Raw genomic sequence first — 20,290 nt, 5'->3', positions numbered from 1 at the left:
AGACGGTTTCTTCTATCTTCTCCACACTCTGCTCACCAAGTCATAATCATGGGCTTGTGACTCTGTGTCTGTCTCCCACACTGATTTGCATTTCCTCTAGGGACTGCATTGGTGTCCTCCGTGTCTGGCACCCATCTTCTGGGTCCCTTCCAAGTCCTCTGAGCAAGAATAACTATATATGTGGGGGACTAGACAGTAGTCCCCATTAGAGTTAACACTTGGTTATAAACCCCAGGAATTCAGATCGCCCTTCTCCCACAGAGGCCCTGAATCCCGGACCCCCCTAAGTAGGCTGGTAACTGTAAATACCAGGGACGCTCGCAGGTGATGTGAGCCATCAACTTCGCACACATGGCAGACCACAAAGGTGCTTTGGGAACATAAGGGAAGAGAAACAACTAAAAGATCCTGTTTTAGATGCTTCTGCTGGTGTGACTGACTGTCCAGGCCACATGCTGGAGCTGGCCTTTCCAGACCAGCCCAAACTGCCCTCGGGCCATGTGCCCTTTCATTTGCAAATGCTACCTGCTTTCCTTGAAAGGACAGAGGAAACATTTGAGGTGTGGCATTTGTGCTTCTCATCACATCACTCCAGGTGCAAAATCGTGTTCATGACCCAACTTCACCCTGTGCATTCAATACACTGAGACCAAGAAGTTTCCTACAATTCTGTCTGTTCATTTGGTTGGTAGCTCACCCTGTAACCACCTAAAAAAGCGTTCCCAACGTTACTGGGTCTCATAATTGGCCCAGAATATTTCAAATGAGTTTAAGGAAAGGGCTTTAAAGTCTGAAAAATGTAGGCGTAAATCTTAACTCTGCTACTTTTTAAAAATGTGCCCATGGGTTAGTGGAGTACCCAGAGATGAAGGCCCATGGGCCAAAGTCAGCCCACTGCCTAGTTTTTCATACGTTTAAGAATTGTCTATGGCTGCTTTTCTGCTACACTGACAAAGCTGAATGATTGTGACAGAGACCCTTGTGGCCCACAAAGCCCAGCATATTGACAGTCTAGCTTTTCACTGGAAAAGTTTGCCATCTGCCCGATAAGATCATTTCACCCCTCTCAGTTTCCCCATCTGTAAAATGGGCAAAATCACATACATCAAAGAAGTGATACTGAGAGAAATAAATAAGATAATAACTGTGACAAAAGTCACATAGCAATGATTGATACATGCTGGGATTTTTTTAAATTATTATTTTAGTTTTGCTGTTGTCCAGCCAGGTCCCTCTTTGATGGGTAGGAGATGTCTGTCTCTACCCCTGTTTCCCTCTCTATTTCTCTTCATTTTGCCCCATTTCACCTCCTACCCTCCAAAGGAGAAAAATTTAAAGAAAAAAAAATAGTGTGGTGATTAAAACATTTTTAAAGGGATAGAAAATAAACCTAAAGAAAAATGCAATCCTGTTGAATTTTATCAGGTTACTTATTTTATGTCTTTTGAGTAGTAATTTCTATCATTATTTTATTTTCAGTATAACTTTAACCATGCAACTTGCAATATTGTACAGAGAATGGTGACTTCTTGCCTTCTCTTATTTACAGAACTTTTTTTCCTAGATAAAGCATGAGATGTTTTCAAAGTACCCCACATAAAATGTTTGTCTTTTGGGGAAATATTAGTAAAAATTTAAAAATAACAGAATTTTAAATTATCAAGTGGATGGAGCTATGTGAAATCATCGGATTTTTTTCTGATCAGAAAGAAATAACTTCCTACATTTGTTAAGGCACTTTGTTTCTCTTAACAACTTTCTTCAACTACTTTCATATTAAAACACTCTTTTAAATTTCAGTTCAGTGTTTCCCTTATCAACACCTTAGCAGCTTTACAATTTGCCTTGCAAAGAAGTTGAAATCCTCAGAATGGATTACAAGAAGTATGCATATCCCTACCAAAACTAAACATATTAAGCATTTAAATATTTTTAATCAGAACTATTACAAGGTTTAAGACAGAGATAAATGGTTTCAATGTAAGACTTGGAACATCCAAGACCCAGTGGAGTTTGTATTACTGCCTTCACTGTACTCAGCAAAGATCAGAGCACAGAGGGCTTTCCACTTTTTTCAATTATCACATTCTTCCGACCATGTGAATTCAACATGAGTCCAGCCAAGTGGATTTACTGCTTTTATATCTATAACTAAGGCAAATTATAAGCATGCTAAAGAAATAGGAAACCACTCTGGGTGTGGATCTTCACTTTGTGACCTCCTACTCTTAGATCATATAATCAACTGAAATTGGGAAACGATTTTCCTCAGGTGAAAATGCAGGGAAACCAGGAGCGCTGTTTTAGTCCAGAAAATGGAAAGGAAAGAAAAGCGTTATTTTCCTCCTAGTGCTCATGTTTCTGATCCTTTTTGTAAAAAAAATCCAAAATGGGATCCTTTAGCCTGGGAACAAATACGGTCATTGTGAGCCTGATGGAGCAGATATGGTAGGAACCCTGTGGGAGCCCGCTGCCTGAAGAGGTGGCACTGTTCCAGGGTCGTGTCCATTTCTCCATGCTGTCATCCGTGAGAGATTTGAGAGCTCACGTCACTCGTTCATACCTCACATCCTTGTTGCAGATAGCCATACCCGTCTTCATAGTGGACAGAGTTTAGAATCTGTGAGTCCCACTGCCTGCCCTCCTTGGGCAAGTTATTTAACACTTTGCATCTCTGTTTCCCTGAGTGCAAAACAGCACTTGCCTCAAAGTGTTATCGTGAACTTCAGATGCAACAAAGGATGTAGATACCCAGCACATCCCAGTGCACAAAGCAAGGGCCCAAAAAATGCTTGCTCTTCCTTTATTTGTTGATGATTATGAGCCTCACATGTGCTAAGGAAACCATAATGGTTTTTGACTTCAGGAAATCAATATTATATGGCCATCTAAAATTCAATGTCTCCTTTGTTTGGTTAGGGACTGAACTTCTAGGAGAAAAAGTTGTGTTAGTGATGGTAAAATAGTACATGGTATGAATTGTTAAATGATCATCTCACCTGCTTAGCTGAGAAGGGTGGTGTTTGTAAGTCATCCGTTGCCAAATTACTGGTGAGGAACTACCTTAAATTTCCATCAAAAATGTTGAAATTGACAAGATGAAAAAATGGGATGAAAGGAAGGGAAATCAAGATGTGTGAAATCAAGAGAATAGGCAAATACATAATATGAGAGCCCCTACTGGATGACAAATGCACTAATTTCAGAAACTGATACACAAAAGAGAGACAGATGTCAGGGACAATGGTCAGCCATCGGACACAGATCCAGCCCTTTTGGGTAGACATGTCCGTCATTGACCACACGAAGATATAACGACGGCAGGTATGCTGGGGTGCAGCACGAAGAACAAATGGAAGATGACAGGATTTGGGTGACAAGTAACAGGATTTGAGTTGGAGGCTAGGAAAGATTTTCTTAAGGAGTGATGCAGGAAGAAGTAGCTTTCAAGAAGGCACCCAGCATTTCCTGTCTCTAGGAAGAAAATGCAATCTTTTTAAAATTATTATTATTATTTAGATTTTATTTATTTGCAAAAGAGAGACAGAGATAGCAAGGGGCAGCCCAAGTGGGGAATAGAGGGAGAAACAGGCTCCCCCCTAAACAAGGAGCCTGAAGCAAAGCTCGATCCCAGGACCCTGGGATCATGACCTGAGCTGAAGGCAGACGCTTAACTGACTGAGCCACCCAGGCACCTGAAAATGCAGTCTTTTTTACCATGTAAAGAATGGAGACAAGGCAGTTTATCTGAAGCATGGAGAGGGGACAGGATGAGACAGGGAGGTCGGGTGGTCTTGAGAGCTACTGGGCGACGCTTTCCAAAATGTGCTGGTAAAACATCAGGGATCAGCCAGTTAGTTTCTAGCTCAGTCCTTCTGCCTTCTGGCCTTCTGTCTTAGTCAATACAGGGAAAGGGACGTTCAGGAAAGGGAGGACGCAGGAAGATTCACATTCAAGAAGGAGCGGATTCAAGGGGACGTCCAGAAGCGTCCCCTGCTGGCCAAATTCATCTTCCCTGGTGATGGTTACTGATTCTCCAGAGACGGTACCTCTATTGTATTATTCCCTCTGTTTTTGTAGATACTTGAAATTTTGCATAATAATGAATGTTTTAAGTTAAAAATAAAAGAGCCCCTTCTTACCAGTGGCAATTTGGTTCTAAGCATATATCAGTGGTCAGGTGTTTCCCTGAGACCCGAAACTTGGGCTGGCCTTTTGCAGGGGAAGGGTTGCAATTGCCCTCCATCAGGAGGAGAAAAGAGACAGGCTCATTCTGTTTGTTGAAGAATCAGAGTTAGAGTACTTGGTTCAATTCCCCGAACCTCCTACATCTGGAGAATTGGGCTATAAATCCTATGAAGCATTCTCTGGGGATTTCCAAGAATTGTTTACACCCAGACCACAAACAACACGACAGGAGTACAGACTTTATTTCTCAGTGTTTTGGCATTTGCAGCTCAGATTGAAATTGCAAAAAGGCAGAGGAGAGCAATGAAGAATTGTGCACATTTTTTGAATAGCTCATTCTCTCTGTGGTTCCAGCTTTATATTTGGAATACTCTCTCTCCCTATTTCTTCCTCTCTCTTGCTCTCTCCCTTCCTTTCTACCTTTCCTTCTGCCTTGCTTTCTCTCTCTCAAAGTGCCAATTGCCAATTCCTTTTTTTTTTTTTTTAGATTTTATTTATTTATTTCACAGAGAGAGATCATGAGAAGGCCAAGAGGCAGGCAGAGAGAGAGAGGGAAAAGCAGGCTCCCCACTGAGCAGAGAGCCTGATGTGGGGCTCAGTCCCAGGACCCTGGGATCATGACCTGAGCAGAAGGTAGAGGCTTAACCCACTGAGCCACCCAGGCCGCCCCTCGAAGTGCCAATTCTTAACATGATATACCAGACACCATACCAGGCACTAGGGGACAGGAAGGTAAATGAAGCAGAGTACTCATCTTTACCTGAATGTCCACTCTAGCAAGCAACACCATAATTAAATTAAATTTAAGTTAAATAATTAACATTAACATGATATAGATTAAAGCACAAAATCAAACATAATTTTAGACCAGGATATGTGCCCTGAAAGAAGAGTATGGCATACCTTATATGAAAACATGGTTTGGGGGCGCCTGGGTGACTCAGTGGGTTAAAGCCTCTGCCTTTGGCTCAGGTCATGATCCCAGGGTCCTGGGATCAAGCCCCGCGTTGGGCTCTCTGCTCAGCCTTCTTCCCTTCCTCTCTCTCTGCCTGCTTCTCTGCCTACTTGTGATCTTCGTCTGTCAAATAAATAAATAAAATCTTTAAAAAAAAAAAACATGGTTTGTAGAGAGAATGAATTTACACTCAGGAGGCAGAATTAGCCTCTCCTAGTCTAGAGGTCCCCAAATCAAAACAGTTTCTTGCATGATAATATTTTCAAAGTTCTTATATCCCATATCAGCCCCCTTTCTTTCCATTCCTTCAGAAAGGAAATGTTTAAATTGAGATGGTGAGGTTTTACCCACAACCTCCTCCCATATCCCCCATCAACCATACTCTAAGCTGTTATTTTGTCCTAAACAAAATGTGAAAAAAATTTTACAGCTGTCATTAAGATTGCACTCAGGGGACCCCTGGGTGGCTCAGTCAGTTAAGCCTCTGCCTTCTGCTTAGGTCATGACCTAGGATCCTGGGATCCGGTCCCATATAGGGCTTCTCAGCAGGGAACCCGCTTCTCCGTCTGCCTGCTGCTCCCCCTGCTTGTGCTCTCTTTCTCTCTGACACATAAATACATAAAATCTTTAAAAAAAAAAAAAACTACATTTAGATCCAACTTAGAGCAAAATTATAAGAAAACGAGTCACTTATTATTAAAAAAAAAAAGTTAACAGTGATGAAACCTTTCAATGGGAACTCCTTGAAGGCAAATCTGGATTTGGATCAAAGCCATGGGATTCAGAGTAAGGGCTGGAGACAAGCAGGTAGAACAGACCATGGACATTGAAATAGAGTAACTTCCTTTTTCATTCTGAATTTATTTGAGTTTTAGGAACAGTTGGAAGGTTACATTTGGGCAACATCAAACCTTAGTTCATTAATACAACTACTGTTTAAAAAATAATTCTACCCCATGTCATGTTCCCCCAAGAAAGGGGGGAAAAAGTGAAGAAGAACAAAGCAGAAGCAAAGCAGGGGAGAAGGACAGACTGACTGACAGGAGAAGAAAGAGAAGGAGGAAGAGGACATAAAAGAGACATGGAAACACCAGGAGGGGAAAAGACATATATAAGAAGTAAGGAGAAAAGAGGGAAAAAAGTAAAAACTTTGTTGTTCACTTAGACCACACGATATTGATTTCCATCAGTTTCCCTTGAAATGCTAATTAGCTGACTAGCTAGTATTAGACTCAAAATCCTCATTCTGAAAAAAAATCTTTATTCAAAATGGAAAAATACCTCAGTCTTCCTCTGAGGAACTAGTCTCTGAATTAGTAAGCAATGTCTATAACAGTTCTTGGAAGCTAGAAGTAGTCCCCACGCCATTTAGAGGTTTTTAAAGAAAACTCTTGGATCATATTTCCAAAGGTATTACATCCCTTACCAAACCGTATCCAAATATATAGATATTCAGCTCAAAATGATAGAATAAACTGTCACCCTGACTTTATGGTCATTGAATTATCTTATTCAAAGTCAGATCAATTTTTTGGGCTGCCATGCGAAAACAAAAACAAACACCTGGGGTCAGCTGAACTCAATTCAGTGGCAGGGGTTTATTGGAAGGAACAACTTCTCCTCTATCCTCTTGGTTCTGTGTCTGAGGGCCTGCAAATTAAATCGACAAACAGATTAGCAAGACAAAATACAGATTTAATTACATATATAATGCAAGACAAAATACAGACTTAATTACATATATAATCACGTGTGTAATCATGTGTATAAATATGTAAATTATGTATGTAATTATGTATATACACACAGGAGTTTTCAGGGAAATGTGACCCCAAGGAGGTCATTAGATTTTGGAGTTTATCTTTGGGGATGTAGTGGGGTAGAGGACACTTCTGGGAGAACAAATGACTTCTTGAAAGCAGTGGAGAAAGGGCATTTATGGAAAAACAAAAGACTTTTGGAATGTAAAGCACTTAAGAAAGTAGATGGGAGATATAATAGTTTCGTGATAGTCTATTTGGGTTTGGTGCCAACTTCTCCTTTCCAAGAAGATTCAAGTTGCTCCTGGGGAGGAGAGCATTTATGACAGTCGAATTCTTTTAAGATGCTCTGATTTTAGGCAGATAAGAGATTCCAGGAACTCAAATGCCTTCGGCTCAAAATAATTTTTACTCCGCAGTGGTTTATTCTGGACCCCTTCATATGCAACGCAACCGAATGGCACATATTGTGAACACTTGGATTTGGATGGATTTACAATCTGGTTATTTGTCAGTCTGTCAAGCTGCCTACCGAATCATCTTCTTAGAACTGTGGCAGCCTACCCAAAAATTCATGTTCTCTCACATTCTGAGAAGGGTATTACACTAACAATAGGGGCATAGAGGAAGAAGAATTGTCTTCTTTCCACAAGAAAGCCAGCACTGTCATCTACAGCCAGAGTTTTTTGAGGCATCGGATCAAGGGTACACGAAGCACTCAGACTGTAGGCCTGTAGGTTCTCAGGGAGATAATTAGACACACAGTTCTGGGGTCGGAGAAGTCTGGTGCAGGGATGGTTTCACTGAGTGCTGAGGTGGATGAAATGGGTGGAGATGCAGGAGAGCAGGGAATCTCCCAGGGAGAGGCCTCGAGGGGATGAGCCCCGGAGCAACATCCCCACCAATGCCAGTAGCTCAAGGATGAGCAGATAAAGGAGAAACAAGAAACAAATAGAAGGAAAAACGGGAAAACAACAAGTCTGAAATAAAGGATAAGAGATTCAGTCAAGCGAAGGACAATTGTTGGGGTAAAAGGAGTTTGTAATCCCCAGGGAGGTAGCTCCTGCGGAGGAAAAGCTGGTATACAGACACAGGAGAATAACTGACTGGGTCTTTTCTCCAGGAAGCAGAGGGTTAGCTTTGAAGTAGAAAGAAAATTTTCATCAGAAACAAGCTTTGGGAAGAAAAGAGGGAAAATCATGTAACCCTTCTAAGGGAGACTTGATTTATTTTCTATAAAATGAGATCGTTGCACTAGATAAGCTTTGAGATCTTATCTATTTTAACATTTTAATAAATAATAGAATCTCACTGAGTCCTCCATAGCTGTTTTGAGAGTTTGATTTTAGAATGAAGTTTTGTAACTCATATGCTATTCATTATTTTGAAGCAAAATACTGAGGGACACATCCTATATTTCTTGGAACTGCTGAGAGAACCCTTATTATTTTGATATCTTAAGGGTGTGTGGGGGGGAATTGTTCAGTGTCACTTGTGTAATATTCCAGCTTGGGATATGTAACCTGAATATCTAACCATGAGGAAACAAGCAAATCCAAAACAAAGAACACTCTTTTTTTTTTTTTTTTTTGGTACAGTACTCACCCCAAAAATGCCAATGTCAAAAAGGCAGAGAAAAAAAGTTGGTGGAAATATTCCTGATTAAAGAGAACTAAGCTGATAAGACAACTAAATGCAATATCTGATTCCAGACTCAATTCTCTACCACAGGAAAAAATACTATAATGGACACTGTTAAAGTCAATTGATGAAACTGGAATATTGATAGTGGATACAGAAGATAAGAAAAAAGTATTATATCAATGTTAAATTGACTACAGTTGATAAATTTACTGTAGCTATCTAAAAGAATACCTCTTCCTAATAAATAGACACTGATATATTTTAAGGTAAAGGGCCATCGTCTTAGCCCTTTTAAGCTGCTATAACAAATATTATAGGCTGTGTAGTTTATAAATAGCATAAATATATTGCTCACAGTTCTGGAAGCTGGAAGTCTAAGATCAGGGTACTGGCAGGGTCTGGTGAGAGCTCTTTCCTGGGTTAAAGACTTGTCATTGTAATCTTAGGTGGCAGAAGGGGCATCAGGAGCTCTAAGGGGCCTCTTTTATAAAGCAGTAATCCCATTCATAATTTAAGAAGGCCCCTTCTATTAATACCATCTTCCTTAAGGGTTAGGATTTCAACATATGAATGGAAGGGGACAGAAACATTCAGGCCATAGTTGTCATGATGTATGCAATTTACTCTCAAATGGTTGAGAGAGAAAAAGGCGGGGGTGGGCAGTCATAAAGCAAAGGAGGCCAAGTGATAATCTGGACAAAGAGTACATAGGTGTTCAATGTACTTCTTAAAATTCTTCCAATTCTTATGCTAAGTTTGAAATTATTTTCAAATAAAAAGTTAAAATATACATTGTTAGCTAAAGTGGTGCTTAGAGTTCATGTGCTAGCCCCAGAAGTTCCAGAGAATTCTACTTTAACAATAATGCAGTGCCTTACTGAGGGACTCTTTCTTGAAGCAACTAAGCTGATATAAGTTGTGTAAGCAAGCAAAAAATTAAGCATTTTGTGGTAATGTGATTTTGTAATAAAGAATAACTCTAAGATTGTCCACATTTTCTGGTCAGGCATATGTTTGTCTTATAAAAATTAATTGCCAAACAGAAGGGGGAAAGTAAAATCAATCAGGGAAATTCTAATTGTTGCTAAAGCAGAGAATTCACAAAGGAGATGGTCATCAATGGACATGAACTTTGCCTTGGCTATAGGAAAAAATTGACTTTGTAAATTTTAAGATACAAAGAAAGCAAAGCTAATAGAAAATTTCTCCTTTTCTACTGCAAGGATATTGTCTTACCAAGTTCCTAGAGTGTCCTGGAGCAGGCTGAATTACTTTTTTAGGACATGCAATAAAAGGGGTGAAGAATACAGAGGAATCTGGACTAAGCCAATTTTCCAATTCTTTTAAGTGAGACAACAGGTGATCTTATGATGCTGTGTATGTAAGGTTTTTTTGTTTGTTTGTTTGGTTGGTTGTTTTTTTTTTTTTTTTTTTTTTTTTTTTTACTATTTGTCACTGATTTGAAAAACAGTCTTTAATAAGGTCTGCCTGTGAAAACTGGTACCATCTGGATTATGACCACTTCTCATGCTTTATCCACCTGACCAGCAATGCAGCCATCTTCCTGAAGATGGCGCTGTGCGTGAGCACGTCCCCAGAACATGGGGTTTGAAAAGGAAGGGGTTTTCCCCTGTCGTCTCCACGCTGGGGTCACACACACACACACACACACACACACACACACACACGGAGGACAGGGTATTCTTCAGAACAATCCAAAGAGCAAATGCTACGGAAAAAGATGGTACAGATAAAGAACAAGGTCATGAGCAGCTCCTATGCCACTCAAAGGTGTTGGGATTAAAATAGCACCACCTTTTGTTCTTATGTTCTAAACTGAAAATAAGGCTATGGTTCTCAAAGTCATTATTCCATGACCTTTATTTCCCATTGTCTCGCCTTTTTTCTCCTAATTTTTCTTCCTACCTTCTCTTTTCACTTCCAAATTTGCTTTACAACTGATGTCAGTGTTTTCCACCCCATAGAAATTATATTACCATTAAAAATAACAACAACAACAAAAGAGAGAAATATTTTAAGCACAAGAAAAAGAAAAGAAATTATATTATCAAAAATTCCTTTGTGTCCTGATCTCTAACTGACTTAAAATATTGCCATAACCACTAGAGAATTATGATAATGGAAGACTTTTGTATTGGCCAGAAAGATCCAGAGTAAGATGTGTGCATTCTGCTAGCTTGATTGGGGGTGGAAATGAGAAGTGGCCATTGGAAAATATTTTCTTGTCAATATTGTCTTTTGGAGTTCACCTCACTCAAGGAGAATGTGTAAGAAATGATTGTTGAGGTTGACTGTTTTTTCCATCAATTAGTGTGCCTCGTTCCCACAAGAGTAATTTTTTTTTCCAATTCATTTTTCAAGGATCATAGACAACAGATTTTCTCTATCAAAATATAAAAGCAAAGTACCAGTTCCACCACAAGTTCTTGGCAATCCTCCCTCTACTTTTTCCCTTCTCTTCCAAAGACTAGAATGTGGCCTGGTTATGATTAGTATCTGTGGAGGAAAACCAGCTGGACCTTAAAACATAAAACCTATTCTTAGTCTTGATAAGTCTTGTCACAGCATATTGCGTAGTATGCAGATTGATTAATGTTTCTGTGGCAAAGTGAATTCTCCATACGAGCTCTCTCCCAAAGGAGGCCAGTGTGTTTTCAGGTAAACCAAGTCCATGTCTGGACCAACCAAGTGATGCTTCAGACACCACAGAGGGAGGAAAAGTGGAGGGAATTAATAAAAGTTACTTTCCCAAAATTTGTAAACACACTTCTCTAGAAGTACAATCTTCCCCTACAAAAGAGTAAGTGGTGAGTGATGGTGCAGACAGACCTTCTTCTAAGGGAAGAGCAGTAAGGAACAGACAAAAGCTGCAGGAAGAATTATGTTCAGATTATAGCAGGACAAACTACATCCCAGGTAAGACAAGAAACATCGCCAAGGAGGTTTTATGGCCTCCTGTTCTTATTTGTAAGAAGAATAAACTTTCTCTTGTGAATGAAGTGCATTTATTCTTGTTTAGAAGCAGAAAGGTAAACCAGCTAGCCCCTCATGTTTCTGGTGATTATTTATCTCTTTCATCCATAGAATCTCAAAGCTGTCAGGAACCTTGCACAACATCCCCATTCTAAATGAGGACACCAGTTTAAACGACTGTCCAACGTCATACAGAGTTGACAGAGCAACCCAGTGTGTCAACCTCCAGTTCATGGTCGTTTTCAAATTCCACAAAACCACCTGCTAAGTTTATCTATTTCCACCATATACACAGAAAGTTCAGCCCCCACCTGCTTTCCTGATCCCACACCCCCATGTGTGTTATGAGCAGCATTCCCACTTAATGTTATGACTTCTCCATATGGTTGGGCCCACAGAGGACAGACACTAGGAACCCCATCTGAGATAGAACTCCGAGAAATAAAGAGCTTTGCTGAGGTCACAGCTAGCCTGTCCCAAGCCCCCAGTACCACATGCCTTATTTTCAGGGGACAGTACTGCATCTCACTTTTGACAGAATGTCTTCCTTTTTGCCTTTGTAGGTTTCACAGCAGCAGCCTCCCTTGTGTCTTTGGCTTGGGCCTTGGCCTCCTACCAGAAGGCCCTCCGGGACTCTCGAGATGACAAGAAGCCTATCAGCTACATGGCGGTTGTCATCCAGTTCTGCTGGCACTTCTTTACCATTGCCGCCAGAGTCATCACCTTCGCCCTCTTTGCCTCGGTTTTCCAGCTGTACTTTGGGATCTTCATCGTCCTCCACTGGTGCATCATGACCTTCTGGATCGTCCACTGTGAGACAGAATTCTGCATCACCAAATGGGAAGAGATTGTGTTCGACATGGTGGTGGGGATCATCTACATCTTCAGCTGGTTCAATGTCAAGGAAGGCAGGACACGCTGCAGGCTCTTCATTTACTATTTTGTGATCCTCTTGGAAAATACAGCCTTGAGTGCCCTCTGGTACCTCTACAAGGCTCCCCAGATTGCAGATGCGTTTGCCATCCCAGCGCTGTGTGTGGTATTCAGCAGCTTTTTAACTGGCGTCGTTTTTATGCTGATGTACTATGCCTTCTTTCACCCCAATGGACCCCGATTCGGGCAGTCACCAAGTTGTGCTTGTGAGGACCCAGTCGCTGCCTTCACTCTGCCTCCAGAAGTGGCCACGAGCACACTCCGGTCCATCTCCAACAACCGCAGCGTCGCCAGCGACCGCGACCAGAAATTCGCAGAGCGGGATGGGTGCGTCCCTGTCTTTCAGGTGAGGCCCACTGCCCCGTCCACACCATCCTCTCGCCCACCACGGATTGAAGAATCTGTCATTAAAATTGACCTGTTCAGGAATAGGTACCCGGCGTGGGAAAGACACGTTTTGGACCGAAGCCTTCGAAAGGCCATTCTAGCCTTTGAATGTTCCCCGTCTCCTCCAAGGCTGCAGTACAAAGATGATGCCCTTATTCAGGAGCGGTTGGAGTATGAAACCACTTTATAAAATAGAAGGCCTCGGAGGAGCCACAACCTCCAGTGAAGGGGTAACAGCAGGGCCGTGGCAATAATGAAACTGTCCTAGAATAGGGCAACGGGCTGTAATGTGCTTCGTCGGACCCTCCGTCAGCTGACCGCCTGCTGCTGGCCTCCTTTCAAAAGAGCAGCTGAAGGGAAAGAACCGAACCGAACCGTGCCTGCTCAGTAGGACTCCTTGTTGCTACCAGCCCCTCCTGCCCACTTTTAGCGTGTCCACCAGAGGGTACTATGAGCACGGAAAACATTGCCTCCAATCAATAGGGTGTTTTGATGGAGTTAACTGATCTTTGCATAAAAATATACTCAATCACATACACACATGCACACATACACACACATGCTAACACACACGGCACCAGTCCTCTGTCAAAATAGCTTAGATGATTTCTTTTCTAGATGCAAAGCTCTGATTCTGAATATAAAAACAAAGAGAGAGAGAATATATCCTTCAAGACTCCAGAAAAACACAAAACAAAACAAAAAATAGTACTACTTAGAAAAGAATTTCATAGACCATTCTCATTTGGAAACCACTACCATGCGTTCAAATCCTACCACGGACAGCAAACTCAACTGTCGTTTACATATGTATTCAAATCAATGGAATGGTTCATTTTCAACACATTTCAGGATTTGTTTTTTATTTTAAATTTCAGTCGAGAACATCCTTTCTGACAGAAATCCTATGCAGCACATCTATGGCTTTCGACAAGACCAAGGAGCTCAGTGATTTCATGATGTAAATTAAATGAAAATCATGGTTCAGTATTCAGTTGCAAAAATTTAATAAGTACATGAAGAGGAAGCAGGGAAACAAGGCAACAACGAGCATCTGACTTCCCAGCCTGCCGCAGTTCACCGGGGCAAGGAGGCGCAGAGCGGCAGGAGAGAAACATGCTGAACTGGGTGTTTCGAGACACAGAAAAGCGTGGCTCTGTGTGACGGCTACGGAGCATGCCATGCCACACCCTCCTAGTGCCAAATAGCATCCAACCACAGGACTGACGTGGAAGTCCCAAACACCGAAGAACGAGCGGCATGAGCCCCCCAAACGTGGACGTGAGAGCACACCATCACGTTCCCCATTGTGTACAGGCTAACCCCCCCAATCCAAGGTCAAAGTGATGTGTCTTTTAGAGGCTTTGGGACACTTTTTAGTAAGTATAAGCAGACAATGCAGTGAATATGCTATGAGAAAACCTTCCAAACTGATTGAGGGCTTATCACTAGATCCAGCTAAGATTTGTATTTGAACCATTTGTAAAGTCGCACTCTTACAACAAACTTCTGGGTTTTAAATACCTCCGTACAGCAAGTAAACGTTCCCTGCTTTCTGTTCCCAGTGTCCTCGGTCATGGTGCTTTTTGTTGCATTAAAAGTGCCGGTCAAACTTTGATAGTATTTTTTTATAGTTGGTGCAGAGTGGAATAACTCATGGATTATTTCAATATTTTTGTAATAAAAATATAGGGTATACATATAGGCATCATCACTTTTTTTATAGACCTGGAATTGTTTAAAATACTTTAAGCATCATAATTACTTGGGATGTCAGAAACTGATCCACAAATTTCGTCAGCCTGCCTCAGCACATTAAGAACGCTTGTGTCTTGCAAGATCACCCAATTTTGCAATGTTGGTGCCCCCAGGAACCTGGCCAGGGGTGCTATCAGAATATCAGGTGACAAGAGAATCAGCTTAACTAGAAAGGGCTTGTCAAGACTGGCCAATGTTTCCCAGGATGTGAAAGCTATAAATGATTACTTTCATCCATCCATTCTCACAAATCTGACCACAGTGGAAGATGTCTTAAACTTCCTTCCCTGGTTTTATATTAACCCAACTTATATATTAACTATTAGTCAAGTCACTAAAAAAAAAAAAAAAAATGATGAGGGAGAGAAGAGAAAAAGTCCATTTAGCTTAATTATTCGGTTATTTGGACTGTACAATCCACTTAAATTAGTCATGTTCAATAGCCACCTGCTGTAGTGGGTATGTCATAGAGACTGCTGTCCCCGTCACATCCACAGGAAATGGCAGAGGGTTCAACCTATGACTTCCTTTGGTACAAAGCCCCAGAGCAATATTTTAAAAATAGCTGTTTTTTGTTTTTTGTTTTTTGTTTTTTATCAGTAGACATATTTTCCTAGTACTCCATGATTTGATCCTCCAAGCAAGATTTCCACTAAAAAATAATAACCTCTTGTTCGGATGTGAAAAGATTACCTAGTCGCCAGTAGAGGCCCAGGAAGACGCTCTTCTTGTCAGCAATTGGTGAAAACATTGCACCCCCATTGTAGAAGGAAAAAAATTATTATATTGGCAGAAATTCTTCACTTTTGTGCAGGACCATGAGTTATTAGCTTCCTTATTTCCAAGAAAACTTTTAATTGATGATCTTTGGAAATTGAATGGCTCAGTTGAACTATACCTTTGATTCCATGAGTAAATACCAGATTACAGATAGAGTGATCGATCAACACAAACTCAGCAGGCCCCACCATGCCTCAATCATGTAAGTCCTGAGTTATTTCTCAATTTGATCCCTCATTTAACATGTGAAGAATGGAAATGAGTGCTGTATGAATAAACAATAATGTTCTGCGCTTTGTCTTGGAGGTAAGAATACAGTTAGGAGGGTCTAAGACGTTTGCATTTCTCAGTGATTTCCCAAATACTGTGAATACTTTGTTATCCAACATACTTGAAGACTGGTGTTTCAGTTAGTCAAAAATTCTTGCTAAGGAAATGACATTTCCACCATAAATTCCAAACTTTCTCAAGATTATAAGAACCAAAAAGAACATTTACTTCTGAGGAAAATCGTGACCTAATCTTCTTTCCATGATTCAGAAAATCACTTCATTGTCCTCAGATGATGTGGTGATGAGAACCGTTATTAGTTTCTAGGTACACAGATAACAGAGAGTTTAAAGTATTAGGATTTAAAAAGATATTGTCAATATACGAAGGAACAAGGTTTGATTTTTGTCTTTGTGTTTTAGTTCTTCCTGAGATTTCATTTTCAATCTGCTATGAAACCCTTCACAGACAGTAACCGGAAAATCCAAAAAGAACATGCTATGGTTAACATATAGATTGGAAATGCTGGATTCTTCCTCTGTGGGACCCAACCTCCCATGCCTGAGTCTACTTGGATTCTCTGAGGGGGAGGAGAGGGTCCTGCTGTTAGCACTCACTTTTTGCACAGGACCATAAAATTTTCTGACAGAAAATGTTAAACATTTTTTTTCACTTTCAAATTAGCATTTTAAAATGAAACCATATTTAAGCTTAAAGAACATATATATTTAACCATACTGAGATTTTTAAGTATTTGTGTGGAGGAAAAAAATTTTTTTCTTTGTAAATCAAAGTTTGGTTCCCCCATAATGACTGTACTTTAAATTCTCTTGGCCATTAACATTGTCCTACTTAACTATGTGCTGTCTCATTAGATAACACTGACTTTGCAGACACTCAGTTACTATCCACTTATGATAATGCCACGAACCCAGCAAATGAAATAGATTTCTTACTGACTTGGCAAGAACACGCAATTCAAGTATTAGCACAATAAAATACACAATAAAATAGCACAATAAAATACAAAGATAACCCGAAGATAAATGTATAATGACATATGTATGCTTAATTCCTAAATGCACAATCTAGTTTGCCCAATGAATAAATGGGGTGATAGCACTAACCACTTAAAATTGAATGGGAATCATTGAAATCTCAATGACTGTTTTTTAAAATATTGTGACATGCATATATGTTATGTATGTATATATAATACACATGTATATTTTACATATATATACACACACACACAACTAAAGGAACAGAGATGAAAAAGATGAAGTATATACTGCCCTTCCATGCATATTAACTGGTATGTTACCGACACAAGAATTTAAGTGGAAAAGCTTTTTTCTCCTCCTTTTCAGCCCAAGCTTACAGTCAATGTCTATAAGACATCCACATACTTATAAGATGGGAAATACCTAGATGCAACTTAGCACTTTGAGCTTAAATAACCTGAATCACTCCTAAAATTTTCATCTTTTAAACAGTTGAATAGGATAGTTTTGAATCATTTCGGTTTCTTCCAACTGGTTGAATCGAGCCAAGAAAAACTCTTGTGTTCTTAGCAGGATTGTGTAAGGCTACATGTTCGCCTTTCAATGTACCAAATGCCATTGAGTGGAATAGGTTCTCCCACACTGTTTAGACAAGGATCCATTTTTTTTTTAATGAACCATTTTCTAGACTAAATATATGCTCCCCTGCACTTGCATACATCTTTGCCATTAGCCATTACTGTTTCTATATAAAGTTTGGATGAGATGTCTGCATTTTTATGTTTCTAAGGAGAATTCCTTAAAGCCTTTTTAAAAATAGCTCAGACTGTCTTTCAGAAATAGAGCTCAGAGGATGCTTGAAGTCCATGGTTAAAACACAGCTGATCTGAGGTAGTTGTTCCTATAAACTCAGTGATGGATGCAGATCAACTCATGTTCATTTATCTTCAACAGTCCAGTGTCACTTCTAAAACAATCAAAATTATTACTTCTAGCCAGCTTGTGACTCATAACACCCTTCTTCCCCATCTGAAGCTAAGGCATTTCAACATGGCTGAGGAAGGACCATTTCCTTTTACCGCCTACTCACCCCCTGCACCATACCTCCATTTCCAAGTCTCTGGCCCTGGCCTGTCTCAGGCTGTGAAGTGATCTCAGGTTGGGTTGAATCTCCCCTGATCACTCAAGCAGGCTTCACTGTCCACCACAGAGCTTTCTTTCTGGATCTATGTCTGGTCCAGTTGCTATCCTAGAAATGGGCATACAGAAAGACTCCATTTGGGCCTGCAATCAATAGTCTCAACAGTAGGATTACTCATTCAACAGGAAAACTCCTCAAAAATGTGGGTGGAATTGTATAAAAACACAATGAGCCATTTAATTTTGTTAATTGTAGCAATTAGGCTAGCTCGAACACAGCCTCTGTGCTCACAGCAGAAAGCCAAGTGGAAGAAATGGCAAGCAGCCATTTGCCCACAGAAATGAGGGGTTCGGAAATGCTCCCTTGAGTGTTTAAGGTATCATGTTGTTTGATCATCCATTTGAAGCCCTTTTTCTAGATCCCATAAGAAAAGAAATCAGACTCTTGTTACATGGCATGCAGTGATCTAAACCCAAAACGAAAAAAACTCCAGTCAACTTTTGTGGTCTATGTTCTGCTCAGTAAGGAATGGTTTCATGTCCTTGAAATGCCTCATTGTTTTGCTAAAATATTTTACTCGCAAATAGTATACTGACAAATATGTCAAAAATACTGACAAACTCAAATTTTTTCTTTGGTTATTTTTTTACCCTTAGATTTTCTTGTAGTTCAGTTCCCCATATTGATGGTAATTTACCATGACTAGGAACTTACCATATGCTCAGTGCTGGGCTATAGAACTTAACCTATATGATCTCTTTGAGTCCTCACAACCATCTATGAGTTAAGTACCACATACAGATGACAAAACCTAATCTCAGAGATGCTAAACAAATCGCCAGAGGTTCCACAACGAGGAAATAGTGGAGCTGAGAATTGAACACAACTTATAACAACTTTTAACAACTGCTAATTTTTCTAGAAGACCCAGGAATATTTTCCCACCAACATCAATTTCTGATTTGGCAAGTTTTCAGGAGAAATAAAATCATGGTCTGATGATGAAATTTTCCAGAGCAAATTGCATTTAAAGTCAAATATGTCTTCCGAGATGAAAAGTTAAAAATAAAAATCAGTGATGAGAAATGGAAATTGCTATCACTTGTAATTGAATTTTACTGCCACTCCCTAATTCACAGTAGGTAGATATGTGCTATCCTTCCATTCTGGACAACTGACCTCCTCCATGGCCCTAATTTACACTCAAGTAAGAGATAAATATAAATTAGCCAGATGGTTCTTCTCTTGTATTCTATTCATGTGCTATACTGGCATCCAGTCAGGCACATGGAAAAATAACCAAATTCCAGTACTTACTTAGACGCTGGGACGGAGAGAGAGACAGAGAAAGAGATAGAGGAAGGAAGGCAGGGAGGAGGGAGGAAAGATAGATGAACAAACATTTGAAGTGACATTATTCTATCCCATTGCTATGATTTTTCTCTAAATTTTATGTCTTGCAGTTCATAAAATTTAATATTTAAAAGGATTATTATACCATTAGCTTGACCCATCATATAAATTGAGGAATCTTAGCTAAGATTGAAAGGTTAGGTGTAAAGAATAAAGCAAACATTTACCAAATATTTGTCGAATTGATTATAAAATGACTGATGTGTCCTTTCCCAGCTCACTTTTGATGTAATATGTCTGAGTTCTACAGGATGACAATCAAAACCCATTTGATGACATTGTATAGAAAGTTGTGTGTGATGTTGAATGAATTGTTTCTAAACAAATAGCCAGTAATAAACCCCAAATTTTCTCAACCTTGGTGTTTATATTAGAAAAATATACAGTGATCAGTCTGACTTTAATGTATGAAAAATACAAAATCTCTCTTCCTACTTTGATAAGATTTAAGCAGATCTTGATGAAGATAAGTTGAATTAGAAGTTACTAATTTTTATAGACAGTAGCATCTAAAAGAGATCTAAGTGTTACTTCAACACATTCTTTTATGGATAAGACTACCAAGATCCAAAGAGAACAGGTAGTTTTTGTAATCAGGATTCCTTCACTCATCTGTTCCGTAAGCATCACCCACAGGACTAACACTGCCAGGCAAAACACAGCCAAGTGCAGAAAGAGTCTCTCACTTCTACCTTGATTATTAGTAGCAGAATAGAGTCTTCAGACTTCAACTCCTTTTGCTCTATTACACAGCTTCTATTTTTAATATCTACATTTAATTCCATACTAGAGCAAAAAAGTAACATAGCTTTTCTAATATTATATTATGGAAGCTTCATAATAAACAATGGCCACACACAATGACAAACATAAGATCATGATATACATATAAAGATAAGATGACAATGGTTGACTGTCTATAAAGAGAAAAGTAATTTTATGATTTATTTTTATGTCTCTTCAATACTAGACATTTTTAAATCAAGGTCCCAAAGCAACAAAAAGAAATTGAAATACTTTTTTGGCACACAGCACTTGACTCGAAGCAATCATAACTGAATAA

The 20,290-nt window shown here is 39.7% G+C and overlaps 1 protein-coding gene across 2 annotated transcripts in view; it reads left to right on the top strand.

The window, feature by feature from the left end:
• XKR4 (XK related 4) overlaps positions 1 to 20,290 on the top strand; it is a 423,643-nt gene that overhangs the window by 401,249 nt on the left and 2,104 nt on the right. Inside the window, exon 3 of one of the 2 annotated variants that reach the window (XM_045075784.1) lies at positions 12,105 to 14,240. In XM_045075784.1, the coding sequence (XP_044931719.1) occupies positions 12,105 to 13,051 (947 nt within the window). In that variant the 3' untranslated portion in view covers positions 13,052 to 14,240. Of the gene's footprint in view, positions 1 to 12,104; positions 15,602 to 20,290 lie in introns of both variants that reach the window. The other variant, XM_045075783.1, reaches the window with a different exon arrangement.

This window comes from Mustela putorius, unplaced genomic scaffold (assembly GCF_011764305.1).
Source record: "Mustela putorius furo isolate JIRA1106 unplaced genomic scaffold, ASM1176430v1.1 tig00000151_pilon_pilon_pilon, whole genome shotgun sequence".
Taxonomy (NCBI): Eukaryota; Metazoa; Chordata; class Mammalia; order Carnivora; family Mustelidae; genus Mustela; species Mustela putorius.
This window is presented reverse-complemented; position numbering and strand designations above follow the sequence as displayed.